General features: G+C 34.4%; 1 protein-coding gene across 3 annotated transcripts in view; it reads left to right on the top strand.

Annotated features, from left to right (window-relative positions):
- LOC150105778 (H(+)/Cl(-) exchange transporter 4-like) overlaps positions 1-15,982 on the top strand; it is a 425,804-nt gene that overhangs the window by 91,239 nt on the left and 318,583 nt on the right. For all 3 annotated transcript variants that reach the window (XM_090394346.1, XM_090394347.1, XM_090394345.1), the window contains exon 2: positions 3,501-3,757. In XM_090394346.1, the coding sequence (XP_090250472.1) occupies positions 3,526-3,757 (232 nt within the window). In that variant the 5' untranslated portion in view covers positions 3,501-3,525. The remainder of the gene's footprint in view (positions 1-3,500; positions 3,758-15,982) is intronic.

Here is a 15,982-nt window from a genome sequence, read left to right as displayed (position 1 = left end):
CTTCCAACAATGGCAAATTCGTATACAATGGTGTATAGATAGAGGAGGAAGTATGTTGAAGGGGATAACAATTAAGTTGTACAATTGCAACAATGAACCACATTTTTGCAACCAGTCTCGTTATTTAATAGCCACACCTCGTATTAACAGCACTAAGAAAGGATTAAATACTATTTTAATTCTTCCAATACATCTTCAGGGAATACAAATGAACCCTTGTAACATACACAACATAATAAATGAAATATGTGGATCTGACCTTATAGTCCTATATAAGTGGGGTGCCTTCTATAGATATTTGTAGGTGGCCTTAGAGGCAGATTAATCAGGTGTCAGACCTGGTGGCTGCCGGGGGGGGGTCTTAGAGTTATGTGGAAAAATTAAGAGAGATCTATAGGAATGATATAGACATTACGCATTCTGATGATGAATAGTAGAAAACAGGTTCTATTATTTTTAAGAGCAGACAAAGACAATTTCAATACTGCCACACACATATACCAGGCTACAAGAGAAATGTCAACTTTTCCAAATATAGAAATATTTAGAGGTACTCGTAAATTTTACTGCCAGGGACCCCCATTTGGCTTAATCTGTCCATCAATGGCCTTGGTTGTAAATTGGAATCTCTGAGGATTGATGTCTCCCAAAATTGGAGAAGTTTCTTGCATCTGTATTTAGTTCTTATTCAATTGATTGCTGAGTGCAGCTGCAAATTCCAAAAACAGTCTTTCTTTTTTAAATTTACTGTGATCGATCATGGTAGTCACAACTTTGGCCGGATTGATTGATTGATTGTGTTCATTTATGCAGATTGACTGATCTACCTGTCTCTCCAAAGTGTGCCAACTTGTAGGAACATGGCACTGAGAGAAGAGGAAGCTGATCTGTAGTAGAATCGATAAGGGTAGCAAGTTTTTGGTGGGGCTTAAAAGCTGTGCAGATGTTGCAGAGGTGCTGAGTGGAAAACCAGTGAAATATTATTGAATTTAATAAATGTATTTTTCCCTCTTGTGTTGTTTATACCAGGGTTTCTCAAACTGTGTTCCATGGAAGGTGAATAGGTGTTCCGCGAGAAGTTCTGGAATTTGTCATTTTAGTTTTATAAGCATTTTTCATGAATAAATATTTTATAGTAGAAATATTCTGAGGAGAATAATATTTGTGAATATGTCGAAAAGCTCAGACCCAGAATGCCTAATAACATCTGTCTGTAGTTAATTTTCACACATCAAAACCTTTCAACATTTGGGAAAGGGAATACCGCTGTTTATGACCGGTCATAAAAATTGCCTGCAAGCAGTTTATAACAGTGGTGGCATTCTGTTCTCACAACTGAAGGAAATGACATCTGTGTAGCAAATGTCAGTGACCAAGCGGCATATTTTTAAACATGGAAATATTCATGAATTATCGTTAATTTTCACGCATCGAAATCTTTCAACAATCGGGAAAGAGAATACCGCCATTTATGACCAATCATAAAAATTGCCTGCAAGCCGATTACAACAATGGGCGGCGTATCCTCTGTTCTCAAAACTGAAAGAAATAACATCTGTTGCAAATGTTAGTGACCAATCAGCAAGGAAGTATAGAGAAAATTTTTCTACTAAAATTGAAGATCAAGATAATCTGTATCTAGTAATACTGAATATTTTCTTCGCAAATTCGTATTGCAGTGTGTAAGTGCTTATTCTGAAACTAGAGTGCCGTGATTTTTTAAAAGTAATAGGAATACAGATTTAATTTCTAACATGAATAAGAGACAAGGCACTTTGTTTAATTTTGGTATTAAGAAATCTCTTATTGAAGGTGTTTGTGATGGAACAGATAGTGAGTCATCCACCTCAAGCTTACAAAGATCTCCAGGATGTACAAAAGAAGGGGAAAACTACTAGCACACAGGAGAAAAGTCTGCATTCACTCGTAAGCACTTATAATATTATAAATATATTTGGTAATCAGAATAGGATATGGCAATGAAAATCAGCACAAATTAATTTAATGATGGTTTATTGCTGCTTTAATTAAATCAATTAAATTAATTAAAACATCAATTAAATTAAACTTTAATTGGTGTTTAGTTAATAATTATCAATTAACCATAAATTAATTATCAATTAATTATCAATAAAAATCTAAATTACCAATTAATTATCAATAAAAATCTAAATTACCAATTAATTATTAATTAATACATTACTAAATAACCAAGGTGTTCGTGAAAATTTCAGGATTTGTGAAGTGTTCCGTCGTAGAAAAAGTTTGAAAAATCCTGGTTTATACCATGGAGCATTATTATGAATTCCATCAATAATGGTACACAGCTAGTAATCTTTCACCAGTAAATGCATAATCTTACACTTTGCTATATTAAACTGACATCTGTTCTCCTTTGTTCATACTGCCAGTCTATTTAAATTATCTTTCAACATTTTAACATCATCTGTATTAAATGTTGCTCTACCCAATTTTGTGACATCAGCACACAACTGAATATTTTTCCTCAGATCATTTCATATATCATTAATGTACAAATTCAATAGTAGCGATTCAAATACAGAGCCCTGCAGCAAACCACAGTAAAAGGACTTCTGTTGACCTCTACTCTTGAGTACACTAATATCTGTATCTCCATTAACCACCGTGTTATCCATATTACTAACTTCATATCCTTCCCCATTTGCTGCAATTTATTTATCAGAATTTCATGGTATCTTGTCAAAAGCCTTTGCAACATCCAACAGCATCGTAGTGTAGCCATTACTTTAATCCAACTCCACTGTCACTGTATTATAAAAGTAAGTTACTGACAAATCCACATTGTCTCCCATATAGTATTCCATTTACTATCTAAAGCATTCCTGGATTTTTCCTTTAACGAACTTCTCCAATATCCTGAATCACTCCTGAGATGCTGATTGGTCAATAATTTGCTATGTCAGTTTTGGAGCCTCCATTATGCAATGGAACTATTGTTGCCTATTTTCACTTCCTTGAGACTAACTCATTGGTCTCAAAGGTGCTGCCATCCCCACCTCCCCCAGCACCTTCTTGTAATACTTGAGCTGATATACCATTTAATCCTGCAGGTTCCTATCCACTTCCGGTTCATCTATCTATTTTCACATCAACAATAAAGCACATATTTGATATGTAAGCATCACAATATTATTTATTACTTTTAACATTCCATTCCATTAATGTTTCAAACATATGTTTGTAAGTTTGCTTTCATTTCATGGGCAAAATTTTGGTAAACATTTTCCTGAAGAAGTATACTTGAATAAAGGATTAAACAGGAATATAATTTCTTGGCAAGTATAACTAAAAGCAAAGTCTGTATAAATAATTAAATTATATTCTCATGAATATAGAAAAAATTGTGATGAATGACAGATACAAATATCATCTAATGGTCTTCATGATGTAATTGATGTGATAATTCTTATGAAGGGTCTAGTATATTTATATATAAAATTTAGTATATTTTTTTATAGATGCTCAATCAGTATTTAGAATATCATGGAACATGACCAACTGCTAGTCAGGTGGAAAAAACATGGTCGAGCTGATATGCTGAGCTACCAATCAGTGAATGGTCCCTCAGAATCGCTGAGGGGAACCCATAGTCAGACCAAAGACCAAACTGTGACAACTCAAACTGTAATCAGATCAAGTAGTAGTGATGAAGAGATGATTGATATTGCTGGAATGTCACTAGATGAAAATGTGGACACACTGCAACGTTCACAAGGTATGTCACTAGGTGGAATTGAACAAACAACTAATGCTCAATGTTTTCTGTAGTAAGACTTCTACATTGTTAATTGCAAATGTATATTCAGAGTATGCTACAGTATATGAATGTTATGTTTCTGTATCATAGCAGTTGGGATAATTTCATCTTTTGTAAATTGATGAGACAGGCACCTATAACTTGGTCAGCAACACAAAATAGTTGCAGATTTATTTATTTATTTTTTTCAATATTATCATTTTCAGTTTATTTTAAAAAGATAAATCCACAGGATATGAGTGTAATGATTTTAGATTTACCATGAACATTTAAGTCATGTTAACCTGCATAAAAATGGTAATAGGCTGCCAGTTTAGTGTCTCTCTCTCTTCCCCCACCCCAATCTGCCAAAGTATTTCTTCAATGATGCATATTAATGCTCTTTCCTTGGCCAACAAGGAAAGAGCACTAATACCAAGACTAGCTTGGTTGTAGTTTTTATTGAATATTTTTATGAGTATATTTTTAATTGTAATTTCACAAGTGGGTAGTAGCTGTTTTACTAATGTCTTCCTAAGATGAAGTTGGTGTGTAGTTTATTGAAAAGCAACGAGCGATGATATTTGTTAAATTTCAGATGTAATCTATAAACTGTGGACAATTAATGATTTAGATTAAGGTATGTGATACTGCAGATATAGTTTTCCCATCTGATATGGTATATCCTGGAACTGCTTTTATGTAGAACAGTGCTGTTCTAAACTAGGATGTGAAGTGAGTGATATTGACTTATTTTCATTGTTATTTTTGTTGTCTTCCATAGGTGTGAAGTGATTGGATATCAGAGTTTTATTTGTCAATTAATGTTAATAGCTTTTAATTCATTTATAGCAATATAGTCATACCAGATAATTTCAGAAGTTGACTCCTTCCCACTTTATTTAAATATTTAGGAATTTCAGACATTGGTAATATTAAGCCATCCTTATTATAATGCAAGAATTTAAGTAATTTATTTTTGTCTAATATACAAATATGTTCATGTGATAAACATCATCAAATTCCTGATATGTATCCTTGTAGAGCATACAGGATACTATGAAAATACTACAAGATTATTGCAGGCATAGACTTCTGTGGCTAATTGGTTCAAAAGATATATTTCGGTGATTACATCACTACAAGATTAGGTTTGCATTGTTATTGGCTTATTATTCACAGCAGAGGATGAAACACATACACAGTAATAATTTCATTAAAAATATGTTGACATTTAAGCAACAAATGTTTCATACTGAAAATAAGAATACACCATCCCTTGTCAAATTGAATGATAATTTAAATGAGCTATATGTACAAAAATTTAATTTTCAAAATATTTGTTACTTAAATTTTAGAAATCTTTTACTGTGTTTTTGTATTTCATCCTCTCAGCATGCCACAAGTTCCATTAAAGTTTCCATCAACAGTTTTCTTCCATTAATCTGTTTCATAAGTCTCCATATATGGACACATCTTCTTTTAAGATATTACTAACTGCATTAATCTAGGGTTCTTTGAGTCTTTATCCTGCCATCTGACTTAAACACGTTTTGCTAACCTCTTTCTCTTATTCTGTTTAAATAACTACACCATCTTAGATTCACTCTTCACAAATTCTTCTATTCTAACAAAACCAAGTTCCTATATAACTTTTGACATGATTCTGCCATTGATGTAATTTGGGATATCTTTTCTCAGAACTCCCATGTACATGGTTTCTAGTCATTTATCAGTAGTTTTATTTCTATAGTGTTACATAATGTTTTGGCTAATTGTTCTCATATCCTGACAGCTTCTTCAGCTGGTTCTTCACCATACCAGCTTTGTTAATTCTGTTTTCTATTTCTAAATTTAATTTGCCATCTTCACTAAAAATATAACTTAAACAGTCGAAGTATTTTACTTATTTTGTAGGTTCTTCTTGAGAATGCAGCCCATGTTTTCCATATTGCCACCTATTTTTCTGGCTTCTTATTACTGATTTTCATAAACTTGTTACAACAGTTCTTCAACTTTGAATAGTCATAGTTTATTTAAATGCATGTGTGCCATAGTGAAATAGTAATTTTATAATCATATTAACAAATATTTTGTTTTGCATCTCTTAAAATATCTTCAGTGTGGGTTGGAGAACAATCATAAAAATCTTGAATACAAAAACACAGTGAAAATCATGCATTATAATGGAATCCTTATAGACATGCAATTATGTAGCTTGGATTTAAAAACATTATTGGGATATATACTGCATTTCTTCAATTCTAAGACACATATTTGCTCACATTTTAGCATCTATGAAATCAGAATGTATCTTAAATAGATGGTTTACCAGTTGTCAGTGAGGAGCAGTCATGTAGTTATAATTATTGCACGTATACACTTGTTCATATCTGTTCATCCAGTTGTCACTTCAGTTCAGTGTGTGTGTGGGGGAGGGGGCTCAAATTTTGATCCCTAATTGCCATTTAAAATGTCTTTAAAAATATTATGCTGTGATGCCACATTGATAAAAAAAAACATAGTTGCTATATAAGAAAAACACAGAATAAAAGAACCTGTGGGCCATAAATTTGACATTAGGGAAGTAAATATTCATTGTTGGAGAATTGACCACAATTATAGAATTACAAAATTCGAACCAACTGTTTTATAGGGTCAAAGAAAATAAGATATCCACAATTACATGAAGCTGTATGCTGTATTACATTTTGTTAGTGAGCCATGCAAAGGATTACCTGTCATATAGCAAGTAATACAGTTGAAGGCAATAGAAATTGCCAAATCCCTTGGAATAGAAGAAAGATTTCAGAACAGCCACACAGAATTTCAAAGGAAGCATCATATAATGATCATTTGAGGAAGAATGTAGAAGAATCAATAAGTCTTTTATGATGTTTCTTGTAATATTTTTTATTTCTTTGTTAATAAACTAAAAATAATCAGTGACATCTTAGAATCAAAGAAATATGGTATATATATATATATACAGTCATCCCTCGACTTACGTCCATTCGAGTTACGTCCAAATGGATGTAACTCGAATATACTCAATGATATGTCTGTGATCCCATAAGGGAATAATTAACATTTTCAACTATACGTTCGAACAAACTCAAGCATAAAGTAAAAAGGTTTCTATTTAGCAACAATGCATCATTGGCAACAGCACATTCAGCAGCAACCTCCCTCGGCACTGGCACGTGTCTTCAACAGTTCCTCTGTTGATTTTGGGTTTGAGAAATAGGCTATTTGTGTATTTATTGCTAAATATTTCATGATATTTTGTGAAACATTGTCCCTACACACCCAATCAAAGAACCTCATGAAAAATCACAGAAAGAGAGGCAAGCAATTGATCTTGAAATAAAGTTGCAAGTTATAAAGCAACATGGAGCTGGTAAGCCCATGTGATTGCACATGATTTCAGATGGTCTCTCTACAGTGATGACCATTTTGAAAAATAAGGATAAAATTGTAGAGGCTGTGAAAGGATCTGCTTCCATTAAACGATGATAGTGATGAAGCAACGGCAAGGTCCTATCGGTGATATGGAAAAGCTACTTGCATCATGGGTAGAGGATCTTAATCAAAAGCGCATATCCCTTAGCAATAACCTTAATTGCTAAGGCACTAAGTCTATTCTATTCAGCATGTTGAAGGAGGAAGCAGAGCCCGATTACAACTATGAATTCAATGCTGGTTGATTCATGAGATTCAAGCAACTTTTTGGGCTGCATAATGTGAAAATGTATGGTGAATCTGCAAGTGCTGATGAGAAGGCTACCAAGAAGTTTGTGGAGAAATTGGATAAAATTATTATGGAGAAATATTATTTGCCACAGCAAATATTTAATATGGATGAGACTGCCTTGTTTTAGAAAAAAAATGCTCGAGCAGACATTCATCCACCAAAAGCTAAAACTAGTGCCTGATTTCAAAGCTCTTAAAGACCATACCACATTAGGACATAATGTGGCTGGATATAAACCAAAACCATTTGTGATATGGCACAGCGAGAATCCACGAGCCCTCACAAACATTCAAAAGCATACTCTTTCAGTTCATTATCGGAGCAATAAGAAGTCATGGATGACTCAAAAGTTGCTTCAATCAACTGTTATGATTGAAATGGAAAGCTATTGTGCGAAAGAAAATGTAGAATTTAAAATTTTATTAATTCTAGATAATATTCAAGGTCATTCACCTTCCATCGATGATCTTTATCTCAAGATCAAGGTCATGTTTCTTCCTCCAAACATTACTTCATCGATCTAACCAAAGGATCAGGAGTTCTTGCAGTGTTTAAGGCTTATTATTTATGGAGAACTTTTTCACAAGCCATTCCTGCCACTGAAGGAAGTGATCAGACTCTCATGCAATTCTGGAAAACATTCAATATTTATCATGCTGTTAAAAATATTGCTGTGGCTTGGGACAAAGTGACCTCTCAATGTACAAGTGGCGTATGGAAAAAGACATTAAAAAGGTTTGTGCATGATTTTGGAAGTTTTATTAAAAAAAAATGAAGACCTTTATAAATTGAGAGAAGAAATAGTGGTCTAGCAAACAATCTGAATCTTGAAATGAATGATAATGATGTAATTCAACTCGATAGAAATTGCCCCTGAAAAGTTGACCAACGAAGAATCGGTCAAACTGGAGGAACAACACGTTGCAGAAGAGGTGTGGGGGGGAGAAACAAGAAGAAGTAGATAAACAATTCACAGTGAGATTTTGCAGAAATGTTCTCTATTCTCAAAATTGCTGAAGACATGGACCCCCAATGCTGAATGCTACTTATTAGTAAAAAGGAAAGTACATGATGCATTGCTTGCTATAAACAAATTTATGATGGAAAGGAGGAGAGGAATAAGCAAAGCACATTGAACATTTTCATCAAAAAAAACAACGGTTACACCAGAAGAACCACGGCCTGGTCCTTCCAACAGGGACGGTAATAAAGATGTGCTTGTGGAGGAAGATTTGGGTGATTATTCTCCTGATTTATAGTGGCAGTAATGCACAGTATGGTTTTATAGGTTTTAAAAATTAAAATGACAGTATACTTATTATGGTTAAGTCCGTAACCCCTATAACTCTGTTGATTTAATGTATCAACTTATGTCCTGCCGGATGGAATGGAACCCCGAGGGATGACTGTATATTAAAAAAATGTATATAAATTAAGAATAACAATTTCCTAAACTTTTGAAGTAGAAAAGCAATCACGATTTAAGTTATTCCTATGTAGTAAGGCTCCAGCATTTTCTTTGAATAAATGTTAAAATTTATAATTTCAACTATGCAGGAAGTAGTTTAGTATTATACTATTCGAACCCATGGCTTGTTTCAATTTTATGTTGAGCCAGGCCAGTTTTATGAGGTTTGATAAGCTGGTTCCTCAGTTCTGAAATTTTTTTTAAAAGTAATCTTCTTCTTTGAGATAAATGAGACAAGTTATAAGAACGTAGAACTTGTCAACACCAAGTAGCAATAACGGTGATAGTTATTTTTGGAGAAGGTAAGCGATTGAGGATTTGGTCAAAGGGTTTGAAGATGATAGTGGTAAATCAGAATTTCTTCAAAATCTTTGCTACATGCATGTTTAAAAATGCTTTTTATGTAACAATAGTAGATTTATAGACTTCTTCATCTGGAGGATGTTGAAACTATCAATGATTTCATGTATAATTCTTTTGGTTATAATCATTTAGTAGTTTTTTTTTTTTTTTTAGTTTCAATTCATGTTGAAAGGAGATTTTGGAGAAGTAGATTTTGTTCTTATTTAACCAAAGATTTTATAATTCCTTATTTTTAAAATGGATGGTACCGAGATGAGATAGAAAAACATAGCAACCTGTAAAAGGTGATTTACAATAGACAGAAGCTGAAAGCAAGTAATCAGATTCGCCTTTGTTGAATATGTCTAAACAAGATATTGTTCTTGATTCTTCCTCCAAAGTAAATTTGATTGTAGGATGCAAATTATTAATTTTATGCAGAAAAGGACAGAAGCTCTGGTTCAGTGTCACTCGAAATAATGAAAACATCTATGTAGCATAGCTAAAAATATACATTCTAAATATAAATTAGCCAGATTTGGAAACAGAGCCCATCACAACTCTTAACTTGTTTGTAAAGGTTTATCCAGATGCAATTTTAAATTTTAGCATGTGAGAGATAGAAATTTTAGGAATGAAAATTTGAATGTCTTATTACAAGGAATATTTGTGAAGGGAGAGAGAGAGATACGTATTGAAGCTGACCACAATATCTGAAGATTCAAGTTTTATGCTTTTTCTTGATGTACTGCAATGGAAGAAAAATGTCCACAGAGAAGGCATCGATGCTGCACATGGCCAAAAGCTTTGGAGACGTTGAGGGTGACAGCACAAGTTTCTCCAACCTTTCATCGTATGTGTCCAGTGGTGGGTGATGCAAGCTACAAGGTCAGCTGAATCTTGAATGGGGAATCTGTAGTGATGGTGGCTGATTAATTGGTTGACCTCCAAGTAGTGGAGGAGTTGGTTTTTGATGACTTTCTCCATTAGTTTGGAGAGGACAAAGGTGGTAGTTAGTTGGTAGTTGGACAATAGACTTTATTGCCCTTTTTTGGAATAGGATGGATATGAGATTGCATTGGGATAAATACCAGATATGCATAGTAAATTATACAGACAGTGACAAGATGGGCATTAATAGATCAGTGTTTGAAAACAATATAGGAGGCATACATTGCTTGGATCCTGGTGTGGTTGGAGGTGATTTCCCTTGGTCATCTATGCAGGTGTTCGAGGGTAAGTGAGATGTCAGGAGGTCAACTTTATTTTTGGGTGAAGTAACAGTGGTGCCATCAGGATGAGAGAGGTAAGTGCAGGACAGCAAAAGTTGCATTCAGTGGCCTTAGCAAGGTACCAGAAGGCATGGCTTTCATTTTGACAGGAGGCAAGTTTTCTGCTGTTGGCCTTTATGAATTGAAATCTGAAAAAAACTATATGAAATGTGATTTGGATTTGCTGATGACTGATTTGCATATGCTGTGGGCTTTGGTATAGTCACAGTATGAAGCTGGAGTTCTAGATGCAAGCCACATGTGGTTAGCTGAATTTTTTTCTTAGACTGCTTTTTGGTTGAACCAGGGCTTGTAGGTTGAATGGGGATGAAGTCTTTCACACCAATGAGAATAATTTCTGTGACTCATTCGCAATAGCTGTTAGGATCAGGTGAATGAAAGCCATAGTCAGACCAACAAAAGGTGGAGTAAATATTCCAGAGATCATCCCAGTGGGCTCCTTCGTACTGCAAGAGGATATGAGGTCAGGAGTGGTTGGAAGAGGAGGCATTCTGTGAGAGAGGAGACTTGTACAAGATTGTGCTGAGTTGCCGAGAGGAGAGGAGAGGAGAGGTGACCTGTACGGTGTATCTGAAAGGAGAACTGGTCAAAAAGAGATCCAGAGTGTTTGTAGAATGAAGAGGGTTATCAGGAATTCAAGTGGGTAAATGTGCGATTTGTTTTAGTTCATTACTAATTTCTGCTTCTCGTCCTGCTTGGTTGGTGGTATTGGAGTAGGTGAGCCAGTTGGAATTGTGGACGTTGAAGTTGTCCAAGAAGATGACTTCACTATTGGGATAGCTGGATTGCAGGTGGTAGAGTTTCATTGAAAGGAATGTTAAGAGAACTGAGTGGTTATAAGTGTTTGGAGATCAGTAAATGCAATAAATGAATGTTACGAAATGGGACAGAAAACATTGAGCCTGAGAAGGTAGAGAGCAGGAGATTCTAAATTAGCCATTCTCATTGGCGGGCTGTATCAGATTCCACAAAGGCACAGGTGCCACTCTTGTGGTGAAAAGAATTGTGAAGTGTGTAGTTTGGATACTGGAGGTGGATGATAGTAGATGTAGCTGTGATCTGGGTTTCTGTCAGGAATAAGATGTTTGGTCTGGAAGACTGCAAGTGATGGTGAACACCGTTTATGTTTGTGTTAATGCCATGAATATTAGCAAAGTGGATGTGCAAGTGAGTTTTTAGTCAATAGATTCTGGTATGGTTTTTTCAGAGGGTTTTATGAAAGAAGGATTATGGTTTTATCAGAGGGACAGTTAAGGTGGGACCATTTGGCAAGAAGATACAAGAAAGTAGGCTGAGGTGGTTTGGACATGTAAAGAGGAAGGGTGAGGAGTATGTTGGTAAACGAGTGGAGTATATAGAGTTGGAGGGAAGGAGGAAAAGAGGCAGGCCCAAGCTCAGGTGGTGGGATAAGGTGACAGAGGATCTTAGGGAGAAAGGATGGAGTCCGAAGGACACCCTGGACTGGAGAATTTGGAAGAGGAAGGTTAAAGATCGGTGCGCTGACCCCGTTTAACATGGGATAAGGCATAGTGAAAGAAGAAGAAGATTCTGATATGGTTTGTATGTTCTGTCTGTGATATGACCTTTTTAATGGGATTAGTTTATGAGAGATTCACTTTTTGTTGCAATGTTATAATTTTAATGTCATTATTCATTACGTTTATTACTTATTTCGATTTCCAATCCTAGTCAGACTATGCTATTTGGTATATTCTCTCTTTGTTTTACTTTATTATCTTTGTTATTTTATCATTGATTGCGCAATTATTACTGTCTTGGAATGTGAGTGTTGGGTCAATTATTCTATTATAATTACTCTTAAGAATTATAAAAATGTTAACACAAGAATATTTTAATGTTTGCCAAATATTTCAGTCTGAAACTAACAGACTATCCTCAGTGGCTTGATAGGAACAATTTTTACAAGGTGGAATGCAAACAATTCATCATTCAAAAGTAGAATGAGCTGCGTGATGTTACGTTGCTGAGCATTAAAGAGAGGTAAATTTCATCAGAGTGATGAATAGATTATAGGTATTAATTCACAATTTCACATAACAATCTTAATTTATAATTCTTTAAAGATAACATTAGACTAATGTAAGAATTAAAGGTCTCAATTAAAAAAAAATTTGTGTGTTATCCAGATTAAACTTTCCCATATTTTTGACAAGGATATACAAATCATTTCAATTCAAGTTAGGGCCTTGAAGTAAGGCCTCAGGACTCTCTTTGAATATACATTCGAATTTATAGCGACATCTGTGTAGAAGGCGAGTCTGGGACCAGAGAATGTTGTGGCTTGTCTCTATCCTGTGCTGCACCAATCTTTAATAGAATTTATAAATTAAGATTGTTATATGAAATTGATTTCAAAAACAATCTTAATTTATAAAGATTGTTATTCATCACTCTGATGAAATTTACCTCTCTTTAATGCTTAGCAATGTAACATCACGTGGCTCGTTCTACTTTTGAATGATCAGTTGTTTGTATTCCACATTGTAAAAACTGTTCCTATCAAACCACTGAGGATAGTCTGTTAGTTTCAGACTGAAATATTTGGCAAACATTAAAATACTCTTGTGTTAACGTGCTTATAATTCTTAATTCAATGTCACAAGTGTCTTTCAAGAATAGAATTCTGTTCCTACACGGGGAAAACTTTACCAAAAAACTGGTGAAATAGGTAAACTATCTGTAATACAAGGTAAACTACGAGCTAGGACAATTTTTCTGAAAAAATGCCTTGATAATCAGATTATTCCTAACTTCCCTAAGATAAAAGAAACCATCAAATCTCCTGGAGCTCAAAAAATCTACAGCTAAACATGATCTTGCTATTAACATTCGTCAAGTTACTAATCTCCATACCTTTATCTCCGCAAACTTAGACCCAAAACTTTCTGACATAGTTCTTAATGCGACTATATGCTCTATACACTGTTCATATATAAAACAGAGTCGACATCTAAACCACAAATTTTATGTCCTTGTTTCTAGACAAATCAAGCTTTTCCATGTTCTGGATAATTGGGTTATCAACGTCTGGTCGCTCTTTAATGAGTAGTGAAACACTTATCCTCTCAAAAGGAAATGATTTTGCTATAGTCCTTAAAAAGATTCCTTATTTAGATTTCCTGGTTAATATCAAACGGAACCTTAGTCATCTCTCCAGTGAAAAGGCTAATTCTCTCTGCCTAGAAGTTGCTTCTATGTTACCTAAAACCAAGCTTCCTCCTTCCAATATATCTTCTTCTGAAAAGAAAGTGCTACATTCCTTAAGAAGCAACAGTCACCTTGTTATTGCTAAAGCAGACAAAGGAAAAGCGACAGTAATTATGGATTCTTCGGTCTACAGAAGAAAAATTTCTCTTTTACTTTGAGATCGCTCAACATACCAAGAACTTGATCACAAACCCACTAACAGGCAACTGAAGAAATTAAATTCCCTTCTAGATGAGGTGATAAGTTTAGCTGCAGACAGGATAGAAAGGTTAAAAACACATTTTGCAAGACTTCCTAGATTTAATGGTCTACAAAAATTCACAAGACAGACATTTGTCTCCGTCCTATAGTTGACTGTATTGATTCACCTACTTATCACATAGCCAGATATTTAGCGAAATTATTGAAATCACATATAGGCATATCACGCTCTGTTTTGAAAAATTCTTCGGATTTCTTAAATAAATTAAAAAATATCTCATTACAACCTACTGATCTTACGGTGAGCTTCAATGTAGAATATCTATATACTAATGTACCTCTCAAAGAGACTTTACAATTACTTGCTGACATCTTTCCACAGTATATCGTAAAATTATTCGATTTCATGATGCACTCTGGATATTTCTTGTTTCAAAACAAATTCTACAACCAAGTGGAAGGAACGGCCATGGGAAGTCCACTTTGACCTGCTTTAGCCAACCTTTATTTGGAACATCTAGAAGACATCCTGTTTGCATCTATATTCCTTCAACCATCCTTTTTGGGTTAGATATATAGAATTTGGGTTAGACATCTTTGCAGTATGGCCTCACAACAGAGATTCCTTACCTTCCTTTTTAGCCAGAATCAATTCCTTACATCCTCGTATTAAGTTTACCATGGGGATTGAAAAAGACAACAAGTTATCCTTTTTAGACATCCTCCTCATCCACTCACCTTTAGGTATTCTGACAACAATTTACAGAAAACCCACTTTTACTGGATGTTACATTCTCAAACAATCTGCCCATCATCCTTATCAAAAAAACAGGAATCATAAAATGTTTAATTTGACGAGCTAGAACTAATTACTCAACTCACCATGAATTACAGAAAGAACTTTCAACTAACAAACATCACATGAAATTAAATGGCTTCTCTGATAAAACTACACAACATCTCTTTGATTCCTACAATCCAATCCAGAACAACAAAGAATCAATATACGTCGAGTTCCAATTCCATATATTTCTGGGATTTCAGAACCAGTTTCAAGAATTCTGAAGAAATATGATTTAACAGCCATTAACTCTATTAACAAAATATCCACCTATTTTCTCCCTCATCTAAAGATAAATGCTCAACTATGTCTCTGCCTGTATATCTGGTGTATATCAAGTTCCTTGTAACTGCAATCTGTCGTACTTTGGACAAACCAGATGCTCTATAGAAAAAAGAATATAAGAACATCAATCATACATTCTTCATAACAAATCCGATAAGTCTGGATTGGCGCAGCATGGGATAGAGACAAGCCACAACATTCTCTGGTCCAGTGCTCGCCTTCTACACAGATGTCACTATAAATTCGAACGCCTATTCAAAGAGAATCCTAAGGCCTTATTTCAGTGCCCTAACTTGAATCGAAATGATTGTATATCCTTGTCAAAAATATGGGAAAGTTTAATCCAGATAACACCCTATTTTTTTTTTATTTTTTAAATTGAGACCTTTAATTCTCACATTAGTCTAATGTTATCTTTAATTGAATTTATAAATTAAGATTGTTATATGAAGTTGTGAATTAATACCTATAATTTATTCATCACTCTGATGAAATTTACCTCTCTTTAATCCTTAGCAGTATAACATCACTTTGCTCATTCTACTTTTCAATGTAGAAAAAACCTTGTAAAAACTGTTCCTATCAAGCCACTGAGGATAGTCTGTTAGTTTCAGACTGAAATATTGGGCAAACATTCTTGTGTTAACGTGTTTTTAATAATCACTCTTAATTAGATCCTATAATCTACCTTTGTTAAGTTAATATTTGCTCTTAATGTCACTCTTTATCGCTTTTCTTAAACTAACTCTACCTTACATTTGACCCTTCTTAACACTGTCACTAGTTTCTCCTG

Source organism: Typopeltis vanoorti, chromosome 6 (assembly GCF_054136105.1).
Source record: "Typopeltis vanoorti isolate ZY-2024b chromosome 6, IOZ_Tvanoo_1.0, whole genome shotgun sequence".
Classification (NCBI taxonomy): Eukaryota; Metazoa; Arthropoda; class Arachnida; order Uropygi; family Thelyphonidae; genus Typopeltis; species Typopeltis vanoorti.
This window is presented reverse-complemented; position numbering and strand designations above follow the sequence as displayed.